This window comes from Dermacentor albipictus, chromosome 9 (genome assembly GCF_038994185.2).
Source record: "Dermacentor albipictus isolate Rhodes 1998 colony chromosome 9, USDA_Dalb.pri_finalv2, whole genome shotgun sequence".
NCBI lineage: Eukaryota > Metazoa > Arthropoda > Arachnida > Ixodida > Ixodidae > Dermacentor > Dermacentor albipictus.
The window spans coordinates 81338246-81364185 of record NC_091829.1 but is presented as its reverse complement, the minus strand read 5'-3'; the positions used below and the strand labels follow the sequence as shown (position 1 = coordinate 81364185).

At 45.0% G+C, this 25940-nt stretch overlaps 1 protein-coding gene across 1 annotated transcript in view; it reads right to left on the bottom strand.

The window, feature by feature from the left end:
* LOC135914993 (protein O-mannosyl-transferase TMTC1-like) overlaps nt 1–25326 on the bottom strand; it is a 107879-nt gene extending 82553 nt beyond the window's left edge. The window contains exon 1 of the mRNA XM_065447925.2: nt 23808–25326. Coding sequence (XP_065303997.1) covers nt 23808–24517 — 710 coding nt within the window. The 5' untranslated portion in view covers nt 24518–25326. The remainder of the gene's footprint in view (nt 1–23807) is intronic.
* Nucleotides 25327–25940: the final 614 nt, after the last annotated feature.

The following is a 25940-nucleotide window of genomic DNA, read 5'->3' as shown; positions in this document are numbered from 1 at the left end:
TCGCGCCGCTTCAAGTACGACGGCGGGGAACGCGCCTTGCATGTGTAACAACGCTAGTGTTCAAAAGTGTATGCGTCGATATTCTGCCACTCGCATCTAACGTTTTTTCATTGTTCCGGTTGCCGTAAATATCCCAGCGGTACAAGCTCGAGTAACTGCTGCCACATAATGAATAAACTACGCCAGATTCACATCTAGCACTGAAACTAGCCTTGCTTGATACTCGGTAGCAACTCCGTAATTTTAGTCATTTTTTTCAGAATGGTTACTCTATCTGGTGGTGAATGCAGCAAAATGTAAGCACGAAAAACTATTTTTAACTAGAGAACACGATGGTGTTAGTAACTCGTGATTTGCCCGTGCTTGTATAAAGTGTGAATCGAAGGGGCGAGAAAAATTTCGGCACTTTCGGCTACGACCGACGAGCCGGTAAAAAAAGCTGAAGTATGTATGTGGGTTGCCCTGAGCGGTCTGGTCATTATGGTTGGTTATTTATGTCCGTAATGTGTTGATCACATACTACAAGAAATTCTCGTTACTCAGTAATTAAGTACAGGTCGAGCGTACCTCCGACTCAAATTGTCAAAGAATGCGACTGTTGCGTTCCTCATAATCAAAATGAGGTGACATACGAACTCGGCGCATTGTTCCGCCAAAATTCGCGATATTAGTCGAACGAGTACACTCGCATCATACGGCTAAGCTATCCAGCCCATTTAGCACCGTGAGAAAGAGCGAAATAATCATACGCGATGGCATTTATCGTATCAGATTTATTTGCAGTACGCATTCGAGCGAATTCTATGCCAATAGCTAACTCTTTCTGTTGGAACTGTATTTTCCGTTGATGTAGAACTTTCTCACAACAGAGTCTTGTAATCAAACGCCGCTTAAGCATGCGCCAATCTGTGGCTTAGAAATCATAATTGAAACTACGCTTCTACAGCTTTCACGTAATCAGCGTCGATTGCCAACGATAACGTCGGTACAATCGGGTGCATTAATGAGCCGACTATGCAACTAAAACTACGTTACTACATAACTAAAAAGAAGTACATAGACGTTGAGACGCATTTACACGGTTGCTGACGTGAGTTGTCGTTTCAGTGACCGCGATGCGAGAGCAAACGTGAGCCAACAAGGTCAGATTTGCCCATGCGTTCTACTTGTATGTCTGCGTCGTTAAATATTTTAGTGTGAATGCTTCAGATATTTAGAGCGTACACACAAAGCGCGTAAAATGAGAGATATATGTGTCTTTATATATGCCATCGTCCATGTTGCGCCGTGGAGCTGAACAAAATGAAGCGTTTAGAAACATTCGTGTTTTTCAGTCGAAAAGCTTTTCTGTTTTTTTGTAGGCACGAGCTATAACCACGACAGAGAGCGTATGCTTCTGGAAGCCATGCTAATCGGGGCCAGTGAAATGGCAAGCCTTCCGCAGTGTTACCATAAATTAGGCCTTCATATTTCATGATATTGAAAGCCAATATCACGGATACCGCCAAATTACGCCTGAACTTTACAGCCGAGATAAGACGAAGCGTAGCGATAGCCTACAACACCAATTACTTCCTGTCAAGAAGGCGCACGAGTAAGAAATGGCTAGGCGTTGAAGCTTCAGTAGGCAAGCATCACACTGAAGTGCAGGTGTGGAAAGCTAGTCCGCGGGAGACCCATCGCAGAACCACTTCCGTGGTAAAAATGTAAGTTTGACAAAAAGTGCCGCTTTAGTGCGAGTTGTTAGCGGTCGTTTTAATGACAAAGCCATCGTTTGTTTCGATCACGATTGTTGCATATATATAGTCCGTCTCTAAAGAAAGAAGAATAAAAAAAAGCAAAGGCGGCCTCGCCCAGAACGTACACGCTCGGTAAGTTGGCATCCTCAGAGCATCGGAAGCTCGGTAAATGTGCTGTAGCAATTTCAGTGTGCGTTTTCGTTTACCTGCCTCCGCACTTTGACGGCATGTAGTCGGTCCGCATTAACCCTTGCGGCCGGGCATGCGTGTTTCTGGCAAAAAATACACAAATAAAATAAAATGCTCAGCTTTTCGCAGTTGCACTTCGTTGTCGCTTCGTTTCGTCGCGTCGCGTCGGTAGTAAGGTTAGCGATCAGTACAGAGCGGCATGCACCGTGCAGACAAAGCATCGTGTCGTGACAGGAATGGCAAATGGAGCCCCGTTTACTGTGCCTTCATGAACCGAGACAGACACATCCGGCCGGACAAAAGTGGGTGGGGAGAGAGGGGGGGGGCGCAAGCAGTCGGACAACAATGCGCGCGTTGCTGCGATGTTGCTTGCACAGGGGCTGAAGGGAATACATAGCGAATTATAAACGCAAATGCGCTGTTTCACGGAGCATCGCAAAGTGTGCGTTACGATAAAACCGTACGTGACGTGTAAATTGAAACGCCCGTCACAGCGCCGCGTGAGTGTAGGGAGAGAGAGGGGAACGCCGGGCGCGCATGCAGATTATACTTGTGCCTATGTATACGCGGTTGTGAAAGGCCCGTATTTGTTGAGGCGTGCCCCGTCCAACCCTCTCTGCTCTACCTTGGTATACTGTCATGAAATTCGGTCGAAGAACTTAATCGAGCAATAGCGCTACATAGGCGTAGTACTTGCGTGTCGAATTCTCTGGTGCCGTGCGTGACGTGTTGTGTCGTTCTCCGCGCTGCTGTTCTGTCGATGTGTGCAAAGTGCTCATGAGAGTACATTGACGTGTACTGACGCTGGAAGATTTTGCGCAGTTGCTTTGTAGGCTGCAGTGTATTGACCGTCATGTTGACCGTCAAACAGACATGTTGCCTTCCTTTTTTTCCTTTGAAAGCGACATCAGCAGTTCGCAGAGCATATGTAGGACACAGTTTCAAACTTTTGTGACGAATGGGGTTAGAGTACACACAGTTGCCTTGTTGGTGAAACGAAACATTTACTTAGGTATGCTTCCATCGCGCTCATATTGTTTGCCAAACGGGATATATATAGCATGAAGATATCGATACATAAGATATTTGAAATAAACAAAAAAGAACGACGCTATCTGATTGTAACAGCAGTTGTTAAGTGGTGTTATTACATAGCACTCATCATGATAAGTAAAGAACAGCCAATCATCAGCATTTGTTTTGTTTTCTGTTTATAGGTAGCAATACAGACGCTAGCAATAGTAATAGAAATAGACGTTGCTATAAACGTTTCATGCCAAATTTGTTTTGTAATATAACACTTGTCAAGGGATATAGGCGATGGTTATTCGAATCTGCATAGTGGTGATCAGTTTGTTAGCTTCTAAGAGATGCCACTAATCTGATACGTGGCCGTACGCTCCGTTACTTCGTGTTGACCTTAACACGAGTATCCATGCAATGGCAAAACCCTACTGCCCCGCAATAACTTTGACGCGCATTCCCAGGGCCTCGACGCTTTCCTTTACCAATGGTGGGTCATTATTTTCACTTTGTAAAAGGGATGAAATGCTCCCCTTTGGGGAATAGCTATCAGAATATGTATTACGTCTTGTGCGCATGCCAGGAAATATGTAAAAGTGCCGCATCAGTGAAATCAGCGGGAACGACTCGTCCAACTGCCTTTCGGCTATAAAGGTGCTACCTAACGCGCACCCTCGAAATGAAAGCTGCGCTTACAGTTTGGTCTAAGCACGGTATGCGATGTATTTACAACATCATCGCGCCTCACTGGAAATTTCGCCGGAACCGTATCAGTGCCCTTATATGCGCGTATAAATCCTCACCAGTTTTCGCCCCGGTGATTTCTGAAGCCTTTGACATGATACTGAAAAAAAAATGGTGGCGCGTATGGTGCACGTATAGTGGGCAATCAACATACACAATTATTAATGTGGTCAGCATGCTCCACTCAATTTTCAGTATAGTAACGGTAATTCATTTTCCCGCCAGTTTGGATCACAGAGTAGTCCCTGGTCTAATGCGTCGAGCCTCTGGCTGCTGTGCTGATTGAACCGGGTTTGAAGCCGACCGTCGGACGAAATTGAGTCACTGAATATGTGACACTAGGTATGTGCGACTATTCGGTAAAACCTCTTTCGCGCTAACTTGGCTCAATGGGTATATCAGCCCCTCCTGTATGAATTCTTAGAAATTTATCTGAGGCTGGTCGAAATAGAAATGCTTTGCAGAAGGATTGAAATCCGGGACAGTTGGTACATATTAGTTGGTGCAGTTGGTTGGATCACGCCACAACCAGTCGTTGTGGCGTGAACCTCTCTTCTTCTCTTTTGTGTTTTGTGACTGTTTTTTTTCCTTCAAAATAGAACCCGCGTTCTATAGCTATATTTATACAACCTTACCTGAATATATACTGCCACGCGCGCCGCACACGGACTTCATGGCGGTGCCGTCAGATGGCGCAGCGCTTCCAGTGGAGAAGCGCAAGACAGGAGCCCAGCTGCATAAACGCCTCATGCATGACGCCTTTCGCGGTTGACAATGCTTCGTGTCCGTACAGAGCTTCAATGCTAACCGCATTACCGTCGACTTTCGTCGTGAGATGAATTCTGCCTGAATTTTATTTGGAAATCCCAGAAATTTCAGAACGTACTTTTATCCAGAAGTCCCCGAAAAGTGAGAGTCTGCGAGCGTTGAATATGACTACTATGTCGCCATTTTAGGTCTCCATCTTCTGCCTTCTTCCTAATGCCTCCCTTGATAGCCTTGTTATGTAATCTTCATGCGTTATCTGTTATGACCGCGGAACTGCATAGTTTCTAGACAACGCTACTAAAGACTACGTAGATATTCCGACGTCAGCATTTACAGCGTAAGTAAACAGCCTTTAATAATTGAAATCTTCTCCAGCTGTCGCATGCCTTTCAGATATTGTTCTTGAAACACTATCATGGCATTCAAATTTTCAACAATAAAATAAACGAAAAAACAATCAAGGTATTTACTTATAAGACATAATCTGCAGCAAATGCTAGCACAGTAACCATTGTTACGTTTGACCGGCGGCAGCTAGCGATCTTCGGGGAAGCGACCGTCGGAATGGCGCCGGCAGAGTGCAAGAGGTCTTGAGTTTTGAGTGCAAGAGGTCCGTGGTTCGAATCCCGGTGCCGGCAATTTTCCACCGGATTAAAAAAGAAATCCACGTGTTGATAAAATTGCATAAAAACAGGCCTGGAGTGTGGCCTGATCCCGGTGACCAGAACCGGTAACGCACTCCCTCACCAGAGCAGGATTGGCCACCCTGGTGCAGTACTTGGCCAAAAACCTCCTATATGAACAACACAATCGAATACAAACAACAATGCGCCTAGTCAGCATCCTTCCGGCGCCACCATGTCTGCTGTGACGACTCACTTTGAAAGGACCACAATCGGCCGCTTACCCTGCCGTGAGGCACCGAGATGTCTAGACGGAGTCGGCGGGCCAAGAATTGTTTGAAGCATAACTGCGAGTCGGCCTAGTTGGAACAGATTCATTATTTAAGAACTTTTTGTGCTCAAGCAGGCAGGGCAAAGAAGAGGGGCAACACAAGGACCAGCGCTTTCCTTGTAGAAAAGCACTCGTCTTTGTGTTGCCCCTCTTCTTTGTCCCTGTCTGCTTGCGCACAAAAAGTTTTTAAATAATGAAGTATTGTTTGTAGAGTCGCCGCCGCCTTCACGGTTCGACTGGAGCGGAGGAATTCCTGCGGGAGGATATGTTTTGCGGCGCCGTCTTACGGGCCTTAGAAGTTGTCAGTCAATTACTAGACGCGGCGGCCACTGTCTGCGAGGTGAACTCTGCGATGAAGAAGCGCCTGCTCGGTGCAGACTCATGTCTGCGAAAATTGCTCTCACCTTGGAGTGGTCAGTGCAACCTGTGAAGAAGTGAGTGTGCAAACTCTCCGCCTCAAAGGCGGGCCGGCTACGATCACTTTCGACGCTCCGTATTGGTCGGAGGTTGAATGACCGTTTTCCTTCACCTAGAGATCTAGGGAGGATAGAGTGCTTATAAGCAGCCGTCATAGGCTCTTTAGTGTGCATTCGTCCTTCAGTCATGTTAAACTGATGAACTGTAAGTTCTCATGTAGATACAGTATATAAATCTCATATCCTTCGTTATAGATAAGAACAAGTCTCTCCCTTCAACAACGTCCATAGCGTGGATAAGTTGGATGACGGCATGGGCCAGCTACCATCTATTTCATAGCCGACCCCAAACATTACACCATTGAACAAAGCTTGTCGTACAGTTTCTAAGAGCTACAGAAACTTGGGGTGTCATATAAATATGAGAGGGCGCGTTCTCCAGTCTAGTTTCACAATGTCTAAGTAATTGAAGGCTTCCTTTATGAGAATGCAATAATAACGTAATAATTATATCATACAAGGTGTCATATTAGAAATACAACGGCGTCTGCCATGGAGTCCATAAAGGAAGTCATTTTGGCTGCTACAATGAAGGCGAACTACCCGTGCCTAATTTTATTTCTTATCTTTAACAGCAATGACGTACGCGAGATGTCTCCACGACTACCGTGAGCAAGAGTGCCGGAGAACTTTATTATCAGCAGCCCCGAGAGGGAGTTAAGGAAGTTTTGCGATGGCAGTGACGATCATCTTGACGACCGAATAGCTTTAAAATTCTTTCAGGTAAGCAAGGAAATGACACCTATAAAGCTCGCATGCCTGTACGCTTTCCGTTGATGGAGCAGAGCCGCTTCCGGTCGCATCGCGATAAAAACCGATCTTCCGCTGCCGGTGATTTTGCAGCGCCCGTAAACTCGTGACTTATTCCGATAAGGCAAGTAACGCCGATCGTCCCACTCGGAAGCATTAGGCGGCGTGCCGACGTCATCGTCAACGCAGCCGGGTTCGCCATCAGTCAAGCACCGAGACATCGCGGCGTTGAAAGTGCGGTATAAATAGCTCTGCCCCGAGATTTCACTTCGCGTAAACAACACCCATCGTCGAAATCACGGCGCCGACTTTGCGAGAGGGCGCACAAACAGGAAGGGGAACGAAAACGAGCGCGGGAGATAACGAGCTACTTATAAGAATAAAAAAATGGAACGGGGAGCTGATCGTCGCGCTCTGATTTTTCATCTATCGATTTTCTATTAAGCTGCGGGCGGCGCAAGATGCTCAAGCTGCTGAAAAAGATAAGCACAAGTGCGAGGCAAGGCTATTTATATTGTATTTTGTGTTTGTTTTTCTCTTCTTTCGCGGAACTTTCTCGACGGTTCCAGAAATCCGCTTGCGCAAGGACTATATTGACGAAACAGCAACATTGTGTTTACTTGGGATGGTCGCCTCTGGCGGATATTTGATTTCAAAGAACGCGTCAGTTAATTTAATCTGCACGAAGTGCGACAGGAACTTCCGTCTTCTGTGATGTCGTTACAACAAAACTTTCTAACGTCGCCATACAAAGGCCTTGGTTGAAAAGGAATCGTCGCATGTAGACGGCAATAGCTCCACTAAGAGTAAATCAATTTTGGCTCCGAGAATGGAATATGGGATACCTCAGGTTTTTGTCACTGTACAAAGATTTCCGACATCACAAGCGCAGTGCCTCTCCAAGCAGAACGATACGTTTTTTCTGCGTTAGGACAACAGCTTATGCTATTTTTTTTTGTCTTGTTGGATGAATTCAAGCGCTTCGACTAACTGGTCGCGAGGTTTTCCCATTGTGGAAAGCTTTCAACACCTAGGACTGATATCCATTCACCAACCGATAAGTGCACATTACAGAACAGGTATATAGGCCAACCCAATAAAAAAAATGCCAGTATATACGCAACAAATAAAGCTATATAAATAACATAGATAACCCTCCAGACAAACAGCTTGTGTTTGCAAGGCCCAATAATTATTGACTACGTCGGTGACCAGATACCTTTTTGTACGAATAAATATGAAAGACCGCAATAATAAAAATGGCCCAGCGTTTACTTCCTGGTAAATCACAGACGTTTCTTTACATGGTACGTATAACTATACGTCGCGAGATATACCTGCTGTGGACGTCTTTTCAAGAAGAAACAAGCCCAAAATGGGCGCTCTGGTTTGCGCATAAGGATCGCACTAATAATCAGAAGTTTGCGCACCTGGAACCAATTGGCAAGACACAAGTGGCTCAATGAAAATTTCTACTCAAGAAGAGCAATAACTGAAAAAGTAGTGAAGCATCACCTTCGCCGCACAAAATTTGCGTTAACATAACTAAGCGCGGTGAGGTCACTTGAATTATTGCAGTTAAATGAAGGTACATTGCAACAAATTACGCTCTTTTACATTCAAAAGTGCAATTTCCGATAGCGACGACTGTCAGATTGTGACGTATGCGGTAAAGCACCAAGACTCACACGATAAGCATGAAACATACGACATTGAACAGAAGATGAGCGTTGATGTTGCACGTGAATAACGATATCAAGATGTGCAGCTACCCTCCAAAGTTGTTAACGGTTTTTCTATGTATGCACAGGTACACCGATGTGGTATGTACACCAGAGAAACACGTTGCACTCTCTACACTTAAAATAATTATAGTGCGATTTCTAACGTCCAGAAACTGCGCAGTGGGTTACGAAGGAAGCTGCAGAGGTCTTCCTACAAATTATGTCTATACCTTAGGTTATTCGACGCGCACCAAAATATACCGTCCGTGTACAAGAGCACCCTTCCATTTCGCTTCCATCGAGTTGCGTTCGCTGAGGCTGGCAATATGGAACCCGCGACTATTGTTCAGAACGCGAACGCAAGAGCAAATGAGTCACCGCGCCTGACATACTCTCCATGTTTCATATTCCTTTGCGATGACAGCCATGTGTTAACGGCCGAATGGCATTACAAGCTGTGTTGCTTCAGAACTCTATGTATGCTGCGAGAAAGTAAAAAAAAAAACCATAACGTACGAAAGCATCTTACTTGCTCCTCCACAATATATATAACATGCATGTGCCTGACGCCAGCTAGCTATATTAAGATAGCAGGCCTTTAGGCAAACAAGGTTCGTCGAAGTGCTTCTTTTCGCATAGTAATAGCATCTTCCACGGCGGCACTCTTTCTTTCCTTTTTTTTTTGTGCGCTCGCGCGCTTTCTCGGAGAATGCCGGCCACCTTTTATGCGCACATGCGTAGGAGCCGGGTGCCTGGCCATCCTACTCGTGGCCGAAATTAATCGCCGCCGCGAAAGTGGCGCTTGTCAACAGAAAGGCTCCGCGCAATTTTTCATCATCGGGCGTTAAAATTTTTCGCCCACGGCTCCCGAAAATGCCTTTGTTTACTTTAGGCTTCAAAGAAACAAGAAAGGAAAGGAAAAAAAGAAAGAAAGGAAAAAGAAAGAAAGAAAGAAAGAAAGAAAGAAAGAAAGAAAGAAAGAAAGAAAGAAAGAAAGAAAGAAAGAAAGAAAGAAGAAAGAAAGAAAGAAAGAAAGAAAGAAAGAAAGAAAGAAAGAAAGAAAGCCGGGGGGAGGGAAAATGCCCGACACAGCATACCAAGGTGGCGCTGAGCATCTAATCCTTCAGAGAGATTTATTGAGGTGTCCTTTTAATATCGTTCCACGTAGGTTCCACTAGGTGAGTGCACTATATTTGCAGGAATGTTCCATTTACTAAGCGAATGCCGGTGGCGAAGATTTCGAGACATGTGCACGTCGCGCCATCCTTCGACGCTGGCAGCGCGAGCGGCAGTAACTCAATGAAGAACAAACGAAGAAATAACATTATATCTAAACAACAAAATTAGTTAACAAGAAATACTCGCGGTTACACCTATTAGGAAGCCACTTGGACCACTCGGTGAAATTCCAGTAGCGTGCCACGAGGCACGTACGTTCGCCGGACATTTGAATATCTTACAACGGTGCGTAATGAGAGTCTCAGTTACGGTAGTGGGTGTGGCCGTCACCGACAAGTGACGGGAAGCGTGGAGGCCTGCCACCTACAGGAAGAATATTGACTCGCAGTGGAGCAAAAGAACTGAGAAGCTTTAAACAGCAAGTATGCGACCGGTATATTAAGCAACACGGCAACAAATAACAATAAACGCAAAGTCCAAGAGGCGGAGACAATCCCCTGGACGATGGAAAAGAAACCGGTTATGAGTAACTTCTTCAAAAGCAAAAACAGAATCAGGAAAGGCACAATTCATGATAACTCAAAGGGAAGGTCTTTACTTTTCTATGCGAGATCAAGGTGCCTTAGAACGCGCAGTTAGAAAAAAAAAAGGTGCATCAAGGAAGCAGACGTATTTTCTCGCTGCGGTAAAGCTAGGGAAACAGTGCTGGTGTCTGTCGTAGCTTCTGTGCTTGGTTACTCGCAAAGGGTTGTTATGCATCACGCAGGAGAAATTCATTGTTGCATGCAACCGATTTCATTGTTAATCATATTAATCATTCTTCCCCCATTGCGCAATATATACATATATATATATGTATATTGTTTTATTGTATGTATTGTTTCTCATCCTGTACAATTATGTATAATCAATATACATTTGTTCATCACTGTCCTGATCGCCGCAGCACAAACGCATGTATACCACATGGGCCCACACTAGCCTTGGCTATGGGCCCAACAGTTGTTTGCCTATGTTGATGTACAAATTCATGATGAATAAATAATGTCTAATGTCTAATATATATATATATATATATATATATATATATATATATATATATATATATTCGTTTATAATATGACTGTTTACTGAAACGCCTTCGATTTCACTGGCTTTGATGTATTCATCAAAGTTGTGTATTTGTAAATTTATTCACTTAGCACATATACAAAATCTGCCTGACTCTTGGCCAACCCACGTGAGTGAACATCTGCCAGAGACTTTAAAGTCCCCCTCCTCCTCCCCGGCCCCACCTTCATCAAAGAATGCATTATACTTTATTAGAATGTGACGATATCTATACGGCTGTCGGTTAGGTTCCTCTGGCCTTCTGGAAGACCTTGGATTCATGAATACTAGCATGAAAACAAACATGCCCGCAGTGGAAATTAGTAAAAGGCGCTTGGAGGTTCGGTCGCAGAAAAGTAGGGACACCATCGAACTACGGAGGCTTGCGAAAACAAATTTGCCAAAAGTGTTCAGAAAGTTTGACGCTGGAAATTTTTGTTAGTTAAAAAAATGATAAGTAAGGCCTCTGACAACATAAGAAATAGAGTTATGTGGAGCAACCCACCGCCTCAATTCAATCGGAAAGTTCATGAAATTATCGGTCGGAAATCTACCGCCAGCTTGCGCACTGCTGCTTTACTTACACTGCTAAGGTGGCATCCTTGCAGAATTTCGCATCTCCCATACACAGGGGACTGAACCATTCTTTTATTGCACAACAAAACGCTTTGCACGAGTACAATGTCATCAAATACTACATTGCACTGATGCCCCAGAGTGGTCATCTGAAGTGCAGTACAGCGGCATCATTATTACATGTGTGCAGCTTGTTCGCAATAAACTAAATGAAATTTTTTATGAAGTATATTGTGTAGCAATTGTCAGCACGCCTTAAACCTTAAACCTTAAAAAAAACTGCTGCTGCGTTTGCTTTCTTGCAGGCCAGTATACAACGCGACGGCAGTTCTCCGAAACCGAGCATGAAAAGCATGGAAGACGTTGAAATCCTGAAGTGTCTCCTCCCGAATTATACAAAAGATACTGTGTATAAGTACTTACGCTATTGTAAGCCAATGGAGTAGCGGTTTAATATCAGTCGGAAAAATAAAAGAACTACAAAATTCAGGCCGCAACTACAATGCGGAGTACCGGCTTTTAAACGAAAAAAGAAAAAGAAAAGCAGAGGTAGACAAGTGGAGGTCACTGTCCAACGTTATTGTTAGAAAAGGGGGAAAAGGTACGATGTGTTTCTGGTGTCAAAATATATTTCGGTCCCGAGAGAGGTGAGGCAATGCGGGTGGTTCAAGTTGGAGCTAAGCGGAAGACGTCGTCATTGCCGCGTAGTGACCGCTTCGAGACAGTCGCGCGCGCTCCCGCGAGATTGAAGCCAGTCACAGAAGTCGCAGTATGGCGGTACGTTCAAAGTCGCCTCTAGGGAACACCGCCATCCAGTACTGAGATAAGAAAAAAAGATTTTAAAAAGAAAGAAAGGAAACAGTGCGACAAGCAAAAACGCAGCACCACTTCCGGGAACAAAGGCTGCGCGTCGAGTGAGCTCGCGGTGATCTCGTTGACGAGGACCTCGAAGGATGAGGAAAGTCGATATCATCGCTACCATCGATTCCCCCGAGGCGTTCGATGAAAGCGATGCTGAGAAATCTTATTGCCAGACAGCACCGTCGTCGTATATATGAGCGTATGAACAGAGGGAACGCGCGTGTCTGGGAGTCTTCAGCGGACAGGTGATTCTTGCGTTTACTGATAAGGTCTTGTTCTGAAGTCTCTTCGTGTGCTGTCATCAAAGCAGTGTCGGAGCATATGTTTTATCTTTTACTCCTCGTGTCACCTTCAACGTATCATAATGTCTTTACCAAAGCTTTCTTTTGCTCGCGATAGGTCAAAGTTAAGGGCATAAATTGAGTGATGTTAAAAAACTCAGTAAACTATATCACAACTAACCACTCTCAGCGACACAGAGGAAAAAGATACCGAACTGCTACCAGCGCCCGCACAGCTAAGGTTTTATGAATAACAATCCGGGTTGCGATACTAGGCGGTATTACCACAGACGCTAGCGCTCTAAAATGTGCAAATAGTGCAGCGCGGTATACGTGCTGCGTAGTGTATCGCGGTTAATGTTGCAGTTTTCGCTTGTAATGTCACTGAGCATATGGCGTCACTATGCAAGTCTAACCGAAGCTCAACTGATAAATGCGATAATGAACTTACGGTGCGCGTGGTGCGTTTACACCTCGCGAGCTGGTAATTGGTCCGTATTTTCGGTAAGACCTTCGCGTCTTCCGTTTTCCTTTCCTGCTCCTTCACTTCGTTTTCTCCCTGACAAATGTGTGCATGTTCCATAAAATAATAATAATAATAATAATAATAATAATAATAATAATAATAATAATAATAATAATAATAATAATAATAATAATGCGATGATGATGATGATGACGTTGGGTGCGCAGAATTAAAATCTTTGTCTTGTTTCTCGATTTGTATTCTGACACGGCATGGCTTAGCTAAATTAGCAGCTGATAAATTGCGATTCATGCTTTTGTACATCCAGGGTTCTGCATTTGCGGTTGCTGTATTTCTTGTTTTTTTATTTTTTTTATTCGGCGTACTTATTCAGCTCTTTCGTATACATTCCAAAAGTTCTGTTCCTTTTTTTCTTGCTGAATATTTCTTTACACATAAACTTTAACGAACATATTTCGGTGGATATACTCTTGCGTTATGCGTATACGGTTTATTTTTTTCTTACAAAAATTTTTCGAAAAGTTTAGCTGGCTGATAAACATGCTTTATGACTGCAGATCACGCAGTTGAAAACTTCATTTGCATTGATTGCACAAAACAAGAGTTTTTGAAAAGCAGCCTACTGCGAGGGCACAACACCGTACGGCAGCATGACGAAACAGGAATTAAGAGTCAGTGCATTCGGTATTCGATCACAAATAAAATGATAAAATATCACGCTACGCCAATACATGGCAGATGAGCTCCAGACATATGGTAAAAACTAGTAGTCATATCAACATAACAGGTAATAGGTCCGAAAGCGCTAACGCAGAGTTCACATCAAATTTAAATTTGCGCTGGGTACGTTACGACACCTAATTTGCACAGCAAATAATGCCAATAATGAACATATAGCCTAGTCACTCGTAATTTAGTTGCATTTCAAGGGAGCGGCATACCACCCCACAATATAATATACAAAATACCATACAGTACCCCACAAATTTCAACAATAGAATAGAAAAGAAAAAGTGCAATAGAAGAATTAGATGTTGTAAGAGCTATCTGTTCTATCCCAGGATTTACGCCAGCTGCTGCATTTCCCATCCAGTCAAGGTACGCATCGAGATGCTGATCAGGAGGCATCGTAAGTATGAAAGTTCATCGTCAAATATGATTCACACGAACATGAAAAACTCAGTTGTAATTTCCAATAGAAGTCCTTCCACCTTTACATAAATGTTAAGAGCACGTGCTTCATCGCCTATCCTCACTGTTCGCTTTTTTTTTTCTTGCCGCAATCGTATATCGTGATTTGTAGTTTGAAGAAGGTATTGTACTTCACGGCTTTCAAGCTGTTTGCATCTCCCGAAGACCTTATTCTGCCTTTATGCCAAATTGTCAGCTACGTATAAGTAACCTTGGATTTTTATTTCACGAAGTATCTGCGGATTTTGGACTCGGCGTTGTGAATACCAAAGTACTATACTTTTTCGGAAAAGCTGCATAATTCTGCAGCACTAAGTTCGCACACATGAACTCAAATCAAATAGCAATCTTATTGCCGTTCATTCAAAAACTAATTATTGCAGAATTGAGCCGATAAAAGGGCAACCGCAACGAAATTTTGTTTACACTAAATTTGTTATTAGTTTATACCAGTGAATCAATCTCGGCAGAGCCGCTCTGCTGACAGTTGCGTAGTTTTCTTGTAAGCACACTTCTCACAGCACCTAAGCACACAGCGCGGGCATCCGGTAGTTGTTGCTATGACGCAAGTCCCAGCGCACAACCTCCGAGATCCCTCACCGCACGGCACGCAGCCGCGCGGCCACCACGTTATCTCGGAGGTCATGCCGAGGACCCGCGCGCGTTAGGTCATGCGTCACTTCCGGAAAGCGGCAATGGTGCCCTTTTTCATAGTTTCGCAATTATAAACGGCCATTCTTGTGAGCTGTTTGTGACGCTTCCGCTCGTATCTCAAACGGCAGTTATTTTTTTTTTTTCATAGAACACTCCTGTATATTTACACTGTCTTATTCTAGGCTTCGTATGCGGTCCAAAATTGTGTAGCAGTAGGCATATAGCAAGCGAAAATACGTAGTGGGAAGCTTATACTATTGTTGCGCGTAATATCGCGTTACTGTGTGCATTTTTCTGGCTCATTTTCTCTATTCCTTCTCCTTTTATTCCCTTTAGCCCTTTCACCAGCACAGGGCAGCCAGCTGGTATTTACACTGGCTAACCTCCCTGTCTTTCCTTCCCTTTTGTCTCCCTCTTATATTTATTAACTGTTGCCCATCCGTCATGTTATGCAACCTCCCATTGTTGCTCATCCCTCATGTCGTGCAACCTCCCATCGCCAGTATCGAACACTTACTACTCATCCCTGCAAAGCTGTGAGGTGCTGCACCATACAGTTTCCACTTTCGGACCTACGTACGTTCGCACATTCTTCCTGCGGCAGCGAACAGCCCTGGCACCGATCAATAAGCGTGCACGTGAACTTGCGTGCAAAGGGCATCCGGTATTTTACCCCCGAGTTACTGATGGGAACCGCGGAGTCCATCACGATACACAATTTTGCCTAACGGGTATATATATGGCTTCCCTCTCGTTACCAGACGCCGCTGAGGGGCACAGTTCGGTGAGTTGCTTATGTTTTCTTTTTTTTCTTTTTCCCCCCACGTCTGCCGGCAACCACGCCCTTGGAAAGGGACTTTGCTTCGCGTGAGCTCGTTTGCGTGTGTACAGAAAGAGTCCTATAGACGCACGAGAGCCAGACCGTAGCCGATGACCTTTGTGTGCGTCTCCACACGCTGTTCCCTTAATACGGTGCAGCATGATGTGAGCCTGCAGCTCTCTTTCACCTGCTTTTCCTGACATCAGTAAGAATTTAGCGATACGTTTTCTTACTTGGGCTGGCTTCTTGAAATATCTGTGTATTCCGGCTATTGCTCTGTTGACTTTTATTCTTCTTCTGCAGGCCGCGGTGATGAGGTTTAGCGCTATTCAGCATGCGGTCGCAAGTCGCGCGAAGTCACACGGCGGCCGTATTCAGATAGCGGCATGCGAAAGCTTTCGTGTACCTTGCAGTGCGCACACGTTAAAGAAATCCTGGTGGCCAGATTTTTTTTTCGGGAGTCCACCACTACAGTGGGTCTCGTAGAAGATAATTGTTTTAGTACTTGTAACACCCAGAAATATTTTTTTTCCTCCGCTCCCGAATGTTTCATTGTACAGTTTCTTGCTTCAGGCAATTAACATGGAGAATAAGAAGTTGCGGAGAAAACTGTTATATCTCACTGACTCTGATGATGATAAGGTTCAGCATTGATTAGCTTTGGTTTTGTTGATAAGATATGAATTAAATGCAGACCTCGTAAACATTTCTCATTGGTTACATACAGATAACCTTTGGAGACTATTTATTTTTCGGCTCTAACTGCTTTAGGAGGGTATCTGTTTCGGAGACAACGCTTACCAAACGCTTCATCGAGTTATAACAAAATGCGAGAAATGACCACCGGGCTGAATCCTCTAGTACTTGTTGGTACCATGATGAGAGTGGATTCACTTTGTGGCATAAAATATATGCGTCAGTAAAAAAAAAAAGAAGTGACAATCATTTACGTCAGCACTAAATCTTTCCTTTCGGAAATGTGTTTTCATAATATATTGCCATTGTATTCGCATGTATATATGGCGGTTTTCTTTAACTACACTTTGTCCGTTGCTTTATAGACGGCGATTTAGTGCTAATAACTTGCGCCTACGCAATATGGAGTACATAATATGCATTACTATCCTTAACGACACCCTATGTTTTCAATTCGTGGCAAAAGATATAAGCTAATAAGAACTTTCTTCACCCGCTGTAATATAAACACTGTGTGTATTGCTGCACCGAGGAAACTAGTTGGGCGCCTGGACCCCGTCAGGCGGTCACCTTTTAACGCCATAGCGTTAAGGGCCCCGTGTCGCATAAAGTCCAGGGCCGGCATAGGCGTCGGCGGCCGAGAAACTTCACCCCGAATCACGAATATTCTATACGGCTCTAAAGTTCTATCGCTAAAGTTGCCCGCACCTTGTCCTTGCATTGTTTACAAACTTCTTCGTCGGAATTTTGGGAATGGCATCCCACAAACAAATGCCATGACAAAAAAAAAAAAGCACGGACACCGCATGCCTTTTATGTTAAGCCTTCACAGACTGAAATATCAAAAGGGCAAAACGATAGCAGAAGAGCGGCCCATGCGAGATGGCGGGGTTTTGCCAGAAAGTTCGCCTTCGTGCATAGATTTCGTCGCCAGCGTTTCCTGGCAAGAAATTACGGTTGCGTACAAGCTGCAGTTGCCTGGAAGCATGAGAAGCAGTAAGGGATATTTGAATGCCGTCGTGTTCCACTCTTAAAGGCGAAACTTAAGGGTCCTCGAACATTTTTTTTTTTTTTTTGTCCCGACATCCAATTTCTGGGGGAGGGAAAGGGCTTCATTCTTCAATTGCACACTTCTCGGTAAAGGTCAAGGCACGGAACAAAGTTAATTTATTTTTCTGCGTTTTCAACCGCCGAACACTCTGACGCTCTTAATAATGAGCAAAACAAAAGAGGGCGTGAACCATATTTCGTGTCGGAGCCCAGCAACGGAGAACTGTCTCAAAGAGGTTCTGCGAAGCAGGGACACCTTCCTCCTCTTGATTTCTGTAAGGTAACCCTCACCCAACTACGCGACTAATACAACTAATATAACAAAATACGTCTCGCCGTCGCTTGATTTACTGTCACTGTGACAGCCGCGCCGAAAACAGTGTCCACCAAGGATGAGAAATGAGGTTATTTTAAAGCATACGGGGCAAGTACATGCCCCCCCTATAAAAACAGAGCTCCGGCCAACGGAGCGAAATTACAGTGAGCTGGAGAATAGTGCTTAAGAGAGAGTAAACTAAGGCGACGCTGCTGGCGTGTAAAGCCATAGCCAACCTCAGTGTCTTGTTCTGTTTAGCAATAGATGAATCCAGCGTTCTATAGCTGAACCGGATGTGCGGATCAAAATGCGAAAAATTTTTGCCCTGCTCTGATTGCTTAAAAAAAAAAGAGAGAAGCAATTCCAGCGCTACGGACGCTCCTGTTCCCGACGCTAGCAGAGAATCTGGCAAGAGGGCTTTGCGTTTCACTTTTAAGGTAAAAACAGCAAAAACAAGTAAAAACAAAAACTATTTGAAATAAAGGCAGGCGCACTCACAAAAGTGCGAAGGTCTGCTTTTTTTTCCACATAATGTAGCCACGTGTTTTTTTTTTTTATCACGTCGCTTTAAAATCGATAAGAGGCCGTCTCCGCCTCAGAGGAACCACTTCAGAGTGTCCTGTAATCCTCGCAGGATCGTGAAGAGATTGAGAAATATCGTTTATCTTTCTTTACGCGCAGATCCATTGTAGCCTCTACTGCTCCAGAAATTTCGTCCAGCGAGTGAAGTTTACTGAAGAGCAGGAACGCTCTCTAAATTACTTCACTGAGACGCCACTGTGTGCAACATATATATAGCGCTATATGCCGGGAGCAATGGCCCGCCAATATCGCACTCAGTTGCGGTGAATTGTGTCGGCGTTCGGTATAAGCCATTAAGGAAATGGTCTACACAAGGGCACTTGCTGATGCGCTTTTTTATTGGGGGGGGGGGGGTTATTCGGAAGAAACACTTGTGAAAGAGCGTGACCTCGTGGATGTAGGGAACAAGGGTCAAGTGATAGAGGGGACGGACGTCTATTCACGAATAATTTAATACAGTCGACTGCATTGTTTATTCTGTCGCGGTATGTTGACACGCGGCTTTTTCTTTTACGTTCTTACGATCCGTGACCGTTGCTGTACATTTAATACAGAAGAGCAGCAGACGAGTATGCGTAAACCCGGCAGTGCTAGTATTTGAGCAGAACTGCAAACAATCGTTTTTTTTTTCTTGCACCGGAACTCTTAACACCATCTTCGATGCGTCACCGAAAAAGCAACTATTGAATTTTGGTGAGGCAGTAGCAATCATCATCTGACTCAGTGTAACTTTCATTGTCAACTGTAGCGTGGTTAACCGCAATCTTCTTCTTTTTTTTTTTGTAATGACGCTTTATATTTTGCACCAAAGAGTGCCCGTCACTGCTTTGCATGTCGTCGACAATGTTTCGCCAACAGGTCCGGACCATCGTATGCCTCTCATTATAAATCCTAATTTCCGCAGAAAGAACACGTGTTTTTTTTTTCCTATCGATGTCTTTTTTTTTGCGCACGCATGAGCTAAAGGCACGGCAAAAGCTTATGTTCAACTATTTCTTGTGAGACCCTCATAACGGAAAGTATGTATAGATTTCAATTAAAAGGCAATCTTTCACTGTATTTTGACCCGACAGAAGTATATAAGAAAATCTTGCTTGATCATCTGTAAAAAGGTCCATATATATACAAATAATACGGTATATACATGTATACCGCATTAGAGCGCATGCCGTATACCGTATAATACCTATACCGCATTAAATAAAATGAGGTATACACGTACATACCCAAAGGTGCATACATACAAATGGTTTTCCCGTACACATGAGCGGCTACACTCTGCTTATAATGTGGACGTAGAGCGTGCGTGGTATTTCATCAAGAAGCCTTACTTGTCGCCGTAGGAAACGCTTGTCATGGGTCGGTTGCCTTCACTAGCAAGACTGCGATAATAAGGCCGCCGTAATAGTAGGACTACAACTGGCCTGTGCCGTATTTGCCGCGCTATAGGACAGAGGGGCTTTAAGACACAGTCCTAGGTTTACATTTCAGGACATCGGCTTGTCCTCCTAGTGCTACGCCTTTGTCCCCGCTTCATTTGCCCTGTGTTTCATAATATTGCCTATATTTTATTGTAAAACTTGGTAAGCATTCAAATATCAACAGAAGATAAATTTACGAAACACTTTCCTACGCGGGTTCTTTCTGTATTCGTTGGGACTGTGCGCAAGTCATTGACTAATTGTCGCTGTTTGCTTCTGTATCTTTTGATAAGCGGCACTTGTGTATGGGAGTTAACAATATAACGGGTTTTCGAATGCAGTTCACCGAACAGTTTTCACCAAGCAGTTTAAGGCTCTCGTAAGCTGTAGCGGTTCGTCGGCGCAGGCGACAAACTATAGTGTGGTAGCAGACGGTACCATTTGCTCAGCTCACGAGCCAGCGACGGACCTTATTTACGAATGAAAATGTTAGTGAATTGAGTTCCGTAATCAGTGAAGAAACAGAACAAGCGCAAGCATCCATCGATATGAGTTGCACTGGCAACTGCTGCATACTTCTGGACACGCGCGCGAAGATGCACAATCTGTGAATTCCAGCGTCGCGATGAGAAGCTAAAGAACGCAATGGTTTTGACATCTGGAAGGTTTTGAATGAAAAACTTGGGAAAAGACGTATTCCGTTTCTATGTACAAATAAAGCCAACCGATATCACACAGGATATGTGATATGCGATATGCTTAATCGGACACAGGACAGTGCTCGTCCTGTGTCCTCCCTTGCCCATGTTTTTTTGGCGCTGTTTCAAATATGAATGCTTAATCGCTAATGGTGACATAATTCATACAGGCTGTTTTCAATCACACAAAAGCAACCGTAACTTCCGTACGCGATGAGGCTTCACAGGTTGTAGAGCGTGCTTCATCCGAGCACCGTTTCAACTTCGTCACCTAATTTACGGGCGAAAACAAGACGAATGTGAAGTCGTCGACAATGTTGCGATAATTCTCGTTGCTTCAGTAAAAAAAAGATATCTTCCACGAGCCCGCAACGCTATCCAGGCACCATTAAAAAGGAATTGCTTTGGTCGAATGAAAAGTCGTCCAAAGCGATTGAAAAATAGGAATGTGGGAAAACGCTTAAATTAGCAATAAGCTTTCCCAGACATCCTGGTATTCACGGTTCGAATCCAGAAAGCTTTCAGTTCATAAGTGTTGTTTTCCACTGAGCAGCTGCTTTCACTGGTAATATGCCCAGCGTCACGATTGGCTTGCATACGCAATTGAAGGCGTATCTAGCTGAGGAAATTTTTATTGCAAATACAGGCTCCGATTTGGTAACTGTATGCAAGTTAAAGCGGTCGGCGCACCTTTTTACCGGCTGAAATAAAGAACGGTGCTTCTTTCCTTTACTAAATTTCCTTTCCCAAGCAACCTACATCCCACAAACGTTAGGCTGCCCCGACTGTCGATCTTAGAACATAAAGCTCCATAAGGGAAGTGAGCTATTGAACTGTTTTCCTGTTAGAACATAATTCGTTTCCGGGCGAGCTCAATAACTCCATTCGAGATGTCGCTGATACACGCTCGCCTTTTACTCGCCTCTAGCGTTCTCTTCTAGACTCCATAAAGAGCTGACGTAAAAAAAAAAATGAAACGTGCGTCATGTAGTTTCACGGTTTTCCCCGAAACATTTTGCCACTACGCGTGCACAAAAAACCGTAAAGCACCTCTAACGCTGCCCGCCTGACGTGACTGGCCGGCTGGTGCGGGGTCATTACGCGGGCAGAGGGCGCTTCCGTAGTTTTTTTCTCCTAGAGTGCTTTCTTTCGCCTCTGCGAAACAAAACCGGTAGAACAAAGGCGAAAGGTTAAGCGCCCTATCGAACGCCAACCGACCCGCGCTCGTGGCCGAAGAAAACGGAGCCGCATTTGCAATTCATATGGGAGAGGAAGGTTCTTCTACGCCTATACCGAGTTCCCGGGGCGTAGTAGTTTGCAACACTGTGACTAAACTGCCGGCGGAGGGAGGGGGGAGGGTAGGAATGGGGTTTCAACACAATGAAAAGCGAGAATCTGAATATTTCGCACATCGCGGTGGCCTAGTGAGCACGAGAATGTTTCAAACGGAGAGCTTGTGTGCATCGCTAAACTTTATCCACCGATTGTCGGCGGCTCATTGACCACCGTCCAAAGCTGAAAAAATTATTGATGCCACTGTACCTAACCCGGTGATCCTTCACCTCTGCTACCCCGACATATATCCGTCCGACGACTGTAAAGCGTGCGGAGCCAGAGCGACGCTGCAGCACATGCTGTGGGCATGCGCCGGTAGCCAGCAGTAGGAGACTCCGACGAACGGGATAGAAATGGCAGTCTCGAACCGAGGGGCGCGTTGGGAGGCGGCCCTGCTCAGCCACGACCTCGCCGATCAACTGTGGGCCGTCCGGCACGCCGAGGAAGCCGCCCGGGTCCAAGGACTCGAGGCCGTCACCTAGGCTGGGGTGCTTATGGCCCCACCCCACCCAAATCGCCGGGCATTTTCAATAAAGTTTTCACCACCACCACCACCACTGTACTACCAAAAGGAATGTGGGACATTGCCCTTTCGGAAATTTCTTGAACTTCGTCGCGATCTGCTTGTCGTATATTTTTTTTAATTTTTATCCTGTACTCACTCCTGCTATGTCTCAGAAACTGAGACAGCAGTACTTGAAAATCATCATAATAATAAAAATACACCGCAGCGTAACTTAACGGGCAGCATGTTAATATTATATACATATATATATGTATATATATAAATGAATCTCGATCACAAGTTCGATCTCAATGCCCACGTCACCTGAGGAGTATTTTAACACCTCAGAAAGTTTTCTTTGGCAGTTTTAAAATACCGCAACCTTTTTCTACGTTTATGCAGTGCTTGGTCGGTTCATTTAGCTCTACCAGCGTTGTCATATTATCTTTGTCACAATGTCATAACCGAAAGACCTTGTTTCAGTAGCGCTATTGTTGCTTTTGTAAGTTCTCGTTCGCGAACTCCGGTCATATTTTCGCGAAGGCTTCTTTTTTTAGCACTCAAAACTGTCGATATACGTGCCAACGCAAAACAGTTTTATTATTCACATTTCTTCACGGCGACAAATGTCGGTGTCGTTCTTCTTTGACCACTGCATTCGCCGTTTATGTTATCATAGCTTACGTCTCCAGAAAAAAAGTTCATCACACGCATAAGGTAGTACGTTCAGAAATTTTAGAGCGAGACTTCTTCGCACATCAACGCTGGTTTCTGTGCGGTGAATGAAGTATCTTCACTGGCCACATTGTTTGCCGCTAATTTCGTCTACTCGAATCCCTTGAATGCGCAGAAGTGAACTCCTACGTAATCCCACTGAATATGGGACTATCAGCCGTTTACCGAAAATGGTAAGTGTACTGTACGCGTATTACCCTTCTGGCTGGGCAATAGTAAGGTATGAATAGGGGAAACAAACGTGTTCCAGAAAAATATAAATCAGTAATGAATCAGCTGCAGTACTTCATCTTGTTTTCACAATACTATATCGTATTGTAATACGGACGTGTATGCGTCAGCTTCCTCATTGAATTGTTTCACTTTAGTTTTACAATGGCATACATTGTATTCACAATGAGTATATAGTGACCTACACAATATAATACCATGGGCAGGCTCGTATTTGTATGTAATTTTCGAAATAAATAAATCATTTATATATATATATATATATATATATATATATATATATATATATATATATATATATATATATATATATATATATATATACACAATGAGTGCACTAATAAACTTGTGTATTCATGTAAGAGTTGTAAGGTTGGTTCATCGGTTTTTTATAAAGTCGTATCCGCTACGATTCATTCAGTTATTGGGAAAGCTACTTGCGATAGCAAGAATCTGCTTCCCCGGTCACACTAGTACTAAAATATGTCTTTCTATTAAATATTCTTGGCTGCTACTTGTCCTAATATGGTAAGAAGGCCATTCTTCGTCTTTGAGAACAGAATCTCACTGTCTCAGCATGAACACAGTCGCACCTCAGCGTTGCCTCACTGCCGATTCGTTAATCTACTACACACCAGCTTTCAAAGCATATCACCCCGCCAAAGCGAGCAAAATTTTATAATTTCTGATATTTCTGAGCGCACGTTCTCACCTGAAACTGAGCACTGTGAGCGGCCGGTACGACTTGTGGCTCCGGGGGTCGGCCATCGGTCGGCCCCAGAAATCGTTCGTCCAAAGCGACGACGACGACGAGGACAACGCGTGTCGTCTGCTCTCACCGGTGACGTCTGGGTTTCCCACCACCGCCACCATGTCGTCGTGCACGAAATCTCCATCCAGCGAGTTCATGTAACACAGCACAGCCACAACACCTGCACACACGGCGGGCATCCACGCGGCACTGGTCGAACACCACTTCCGTCCAACACCGTCGTCCACGCACGTCGGTACTTTGGCGCCGGCACAGTCGACGCCGTCTCGCCGCTTTTGCTGGTGTTGCTGCGGATGTTGGCGTCGATTGCAGTGGGAGGATGACCGCCGCTGCTCCTCTGCTGGAACTGTGCTTGAACTGGCTTCGAGGCTTAGAGGACGTTCGATGTAAGAACGTGTTCTCGCAGCTACGGACGCGCACATGACACTAAGTGAGTCGGTCAACGCGCCCACTCTGCCTGTACCGCACGCTGCTCTGCATCTGCGAATATCGCAAGGAGCCTCTCGATGACAACCTTTCCGCTTGCCATTCGATTGACTTGATTTTCCCTTTGCGCCCACCGTTGCGGTGGACGCGTCTCCGGAAGATTCCAGGTATGCATGGAGAAGGGTCGATTCGGCGCCTCCCGTCAGCCAGCCTCCTACAGCCATACTGTGAAGTGTCGCACAATAAACACAGTTGGGAAAGGTTGAAACACCCCCATACGGAGATGCCGCAGTCTTGGTCCATACGCTCTCTTCGGCAGCACTCTGCAGTCAATGAACTGCACAAACACCGTGGAATCGGACACGCTCTGGACTATCCGGCTCTTTCGAAGCACTTGCAGCGTAGGACGGCTTACTCACGGCCGCCGGAGTGCATCCAGGTGTAGGTCCACACGCGACCGCTGTCTCCTTCGACGCTCTCGAAGGTATTGCATCGTAATCCATGGTAAATCAGTGCAAAAGGCGCTATACTTCGACAGTCGAGTAGGCGACACGTACGAGACGAGGTCGATGATCTGCCTGCCTTTGCTGGTGTGAACGCCGGCCGCATACTCTGCACGCCAGCTGCTCAAACTGCGGCCGGTTTAATGATTGCGGAGGAGAAAAAAAAATACGTCAACGTGTAATTATCCTACGACGACCCGCATATCTCACGAAACGCCATCATTTTCCCTCTCGTTGGTTACGCATCATATGGGCCGGTGACAGGGTGCTGCGACGCTTAGGTGAATCGCGAGTTAGTACGCTATATCCACTCAGACTACTACATCTCCACGGTTCCGCATTACCCTGCTGACCGGCCGAAAAGACGGTGATATCTAAACCTGAGACACAAAGATTCAGGCCTAGTACTCGATTAGAGGAAAAGATTCACGATGAGAGGCGTTCACACGGCCTGATAGAGAGGATACAGAGTTCATCAGCGTGCATAACCACGCGGGACCGTGCGCGCGAAATGGGCTAGCGGTCGAGCGTCTGATCTGGCACTGGCAAAGAGACGGAGAGAATCTCGCTGACCCGACGAAGCGGGGCGCCCCTGGTGGCACTGCGCATCGACTGTGGAGAAGAGGCGCTGGCGCAGCGTTCGCGTTCGAGGGGTCCAGCGAGGGCTCTCCAGTATGTGCCGCCATCTGTCGGTCGGCACACAAGTTAGATGCGAGGGCGCCGCAAAATACCGTTTGTTGGACGGACGCAGCTCGAGGTGCTGGATGTGCAGCTCAAATTTGCCCTGGCTGCCGAAACGGAAAATGTACAATCGAATGAGATGAGTAAAAAACAAAAAAAATACAGCAATTTGGAACTTAAAGAAAGTCAAACAAAGGCCCATATGAATAAAGCAATGGCTTAAATATATGTACAGGAAATACGGCGTTCTCAAATTAACAAAAAATTAATTACCTCAAGGATAACTTATGTCAATGTTTTGTGTGGCCAGATCGACCACTGAAAGCACGCGAGGAACGAAACATTCAGTGAATAAAAGGTGCGTAAGTGTGGCAGCGGTTTCTTTGTTGCTATTGTATTCTGAAGGACTCAAGGAAGCGATGCCATCTACCGGTCGTTAAAGAAATGGGTGCGAAGGTACCAA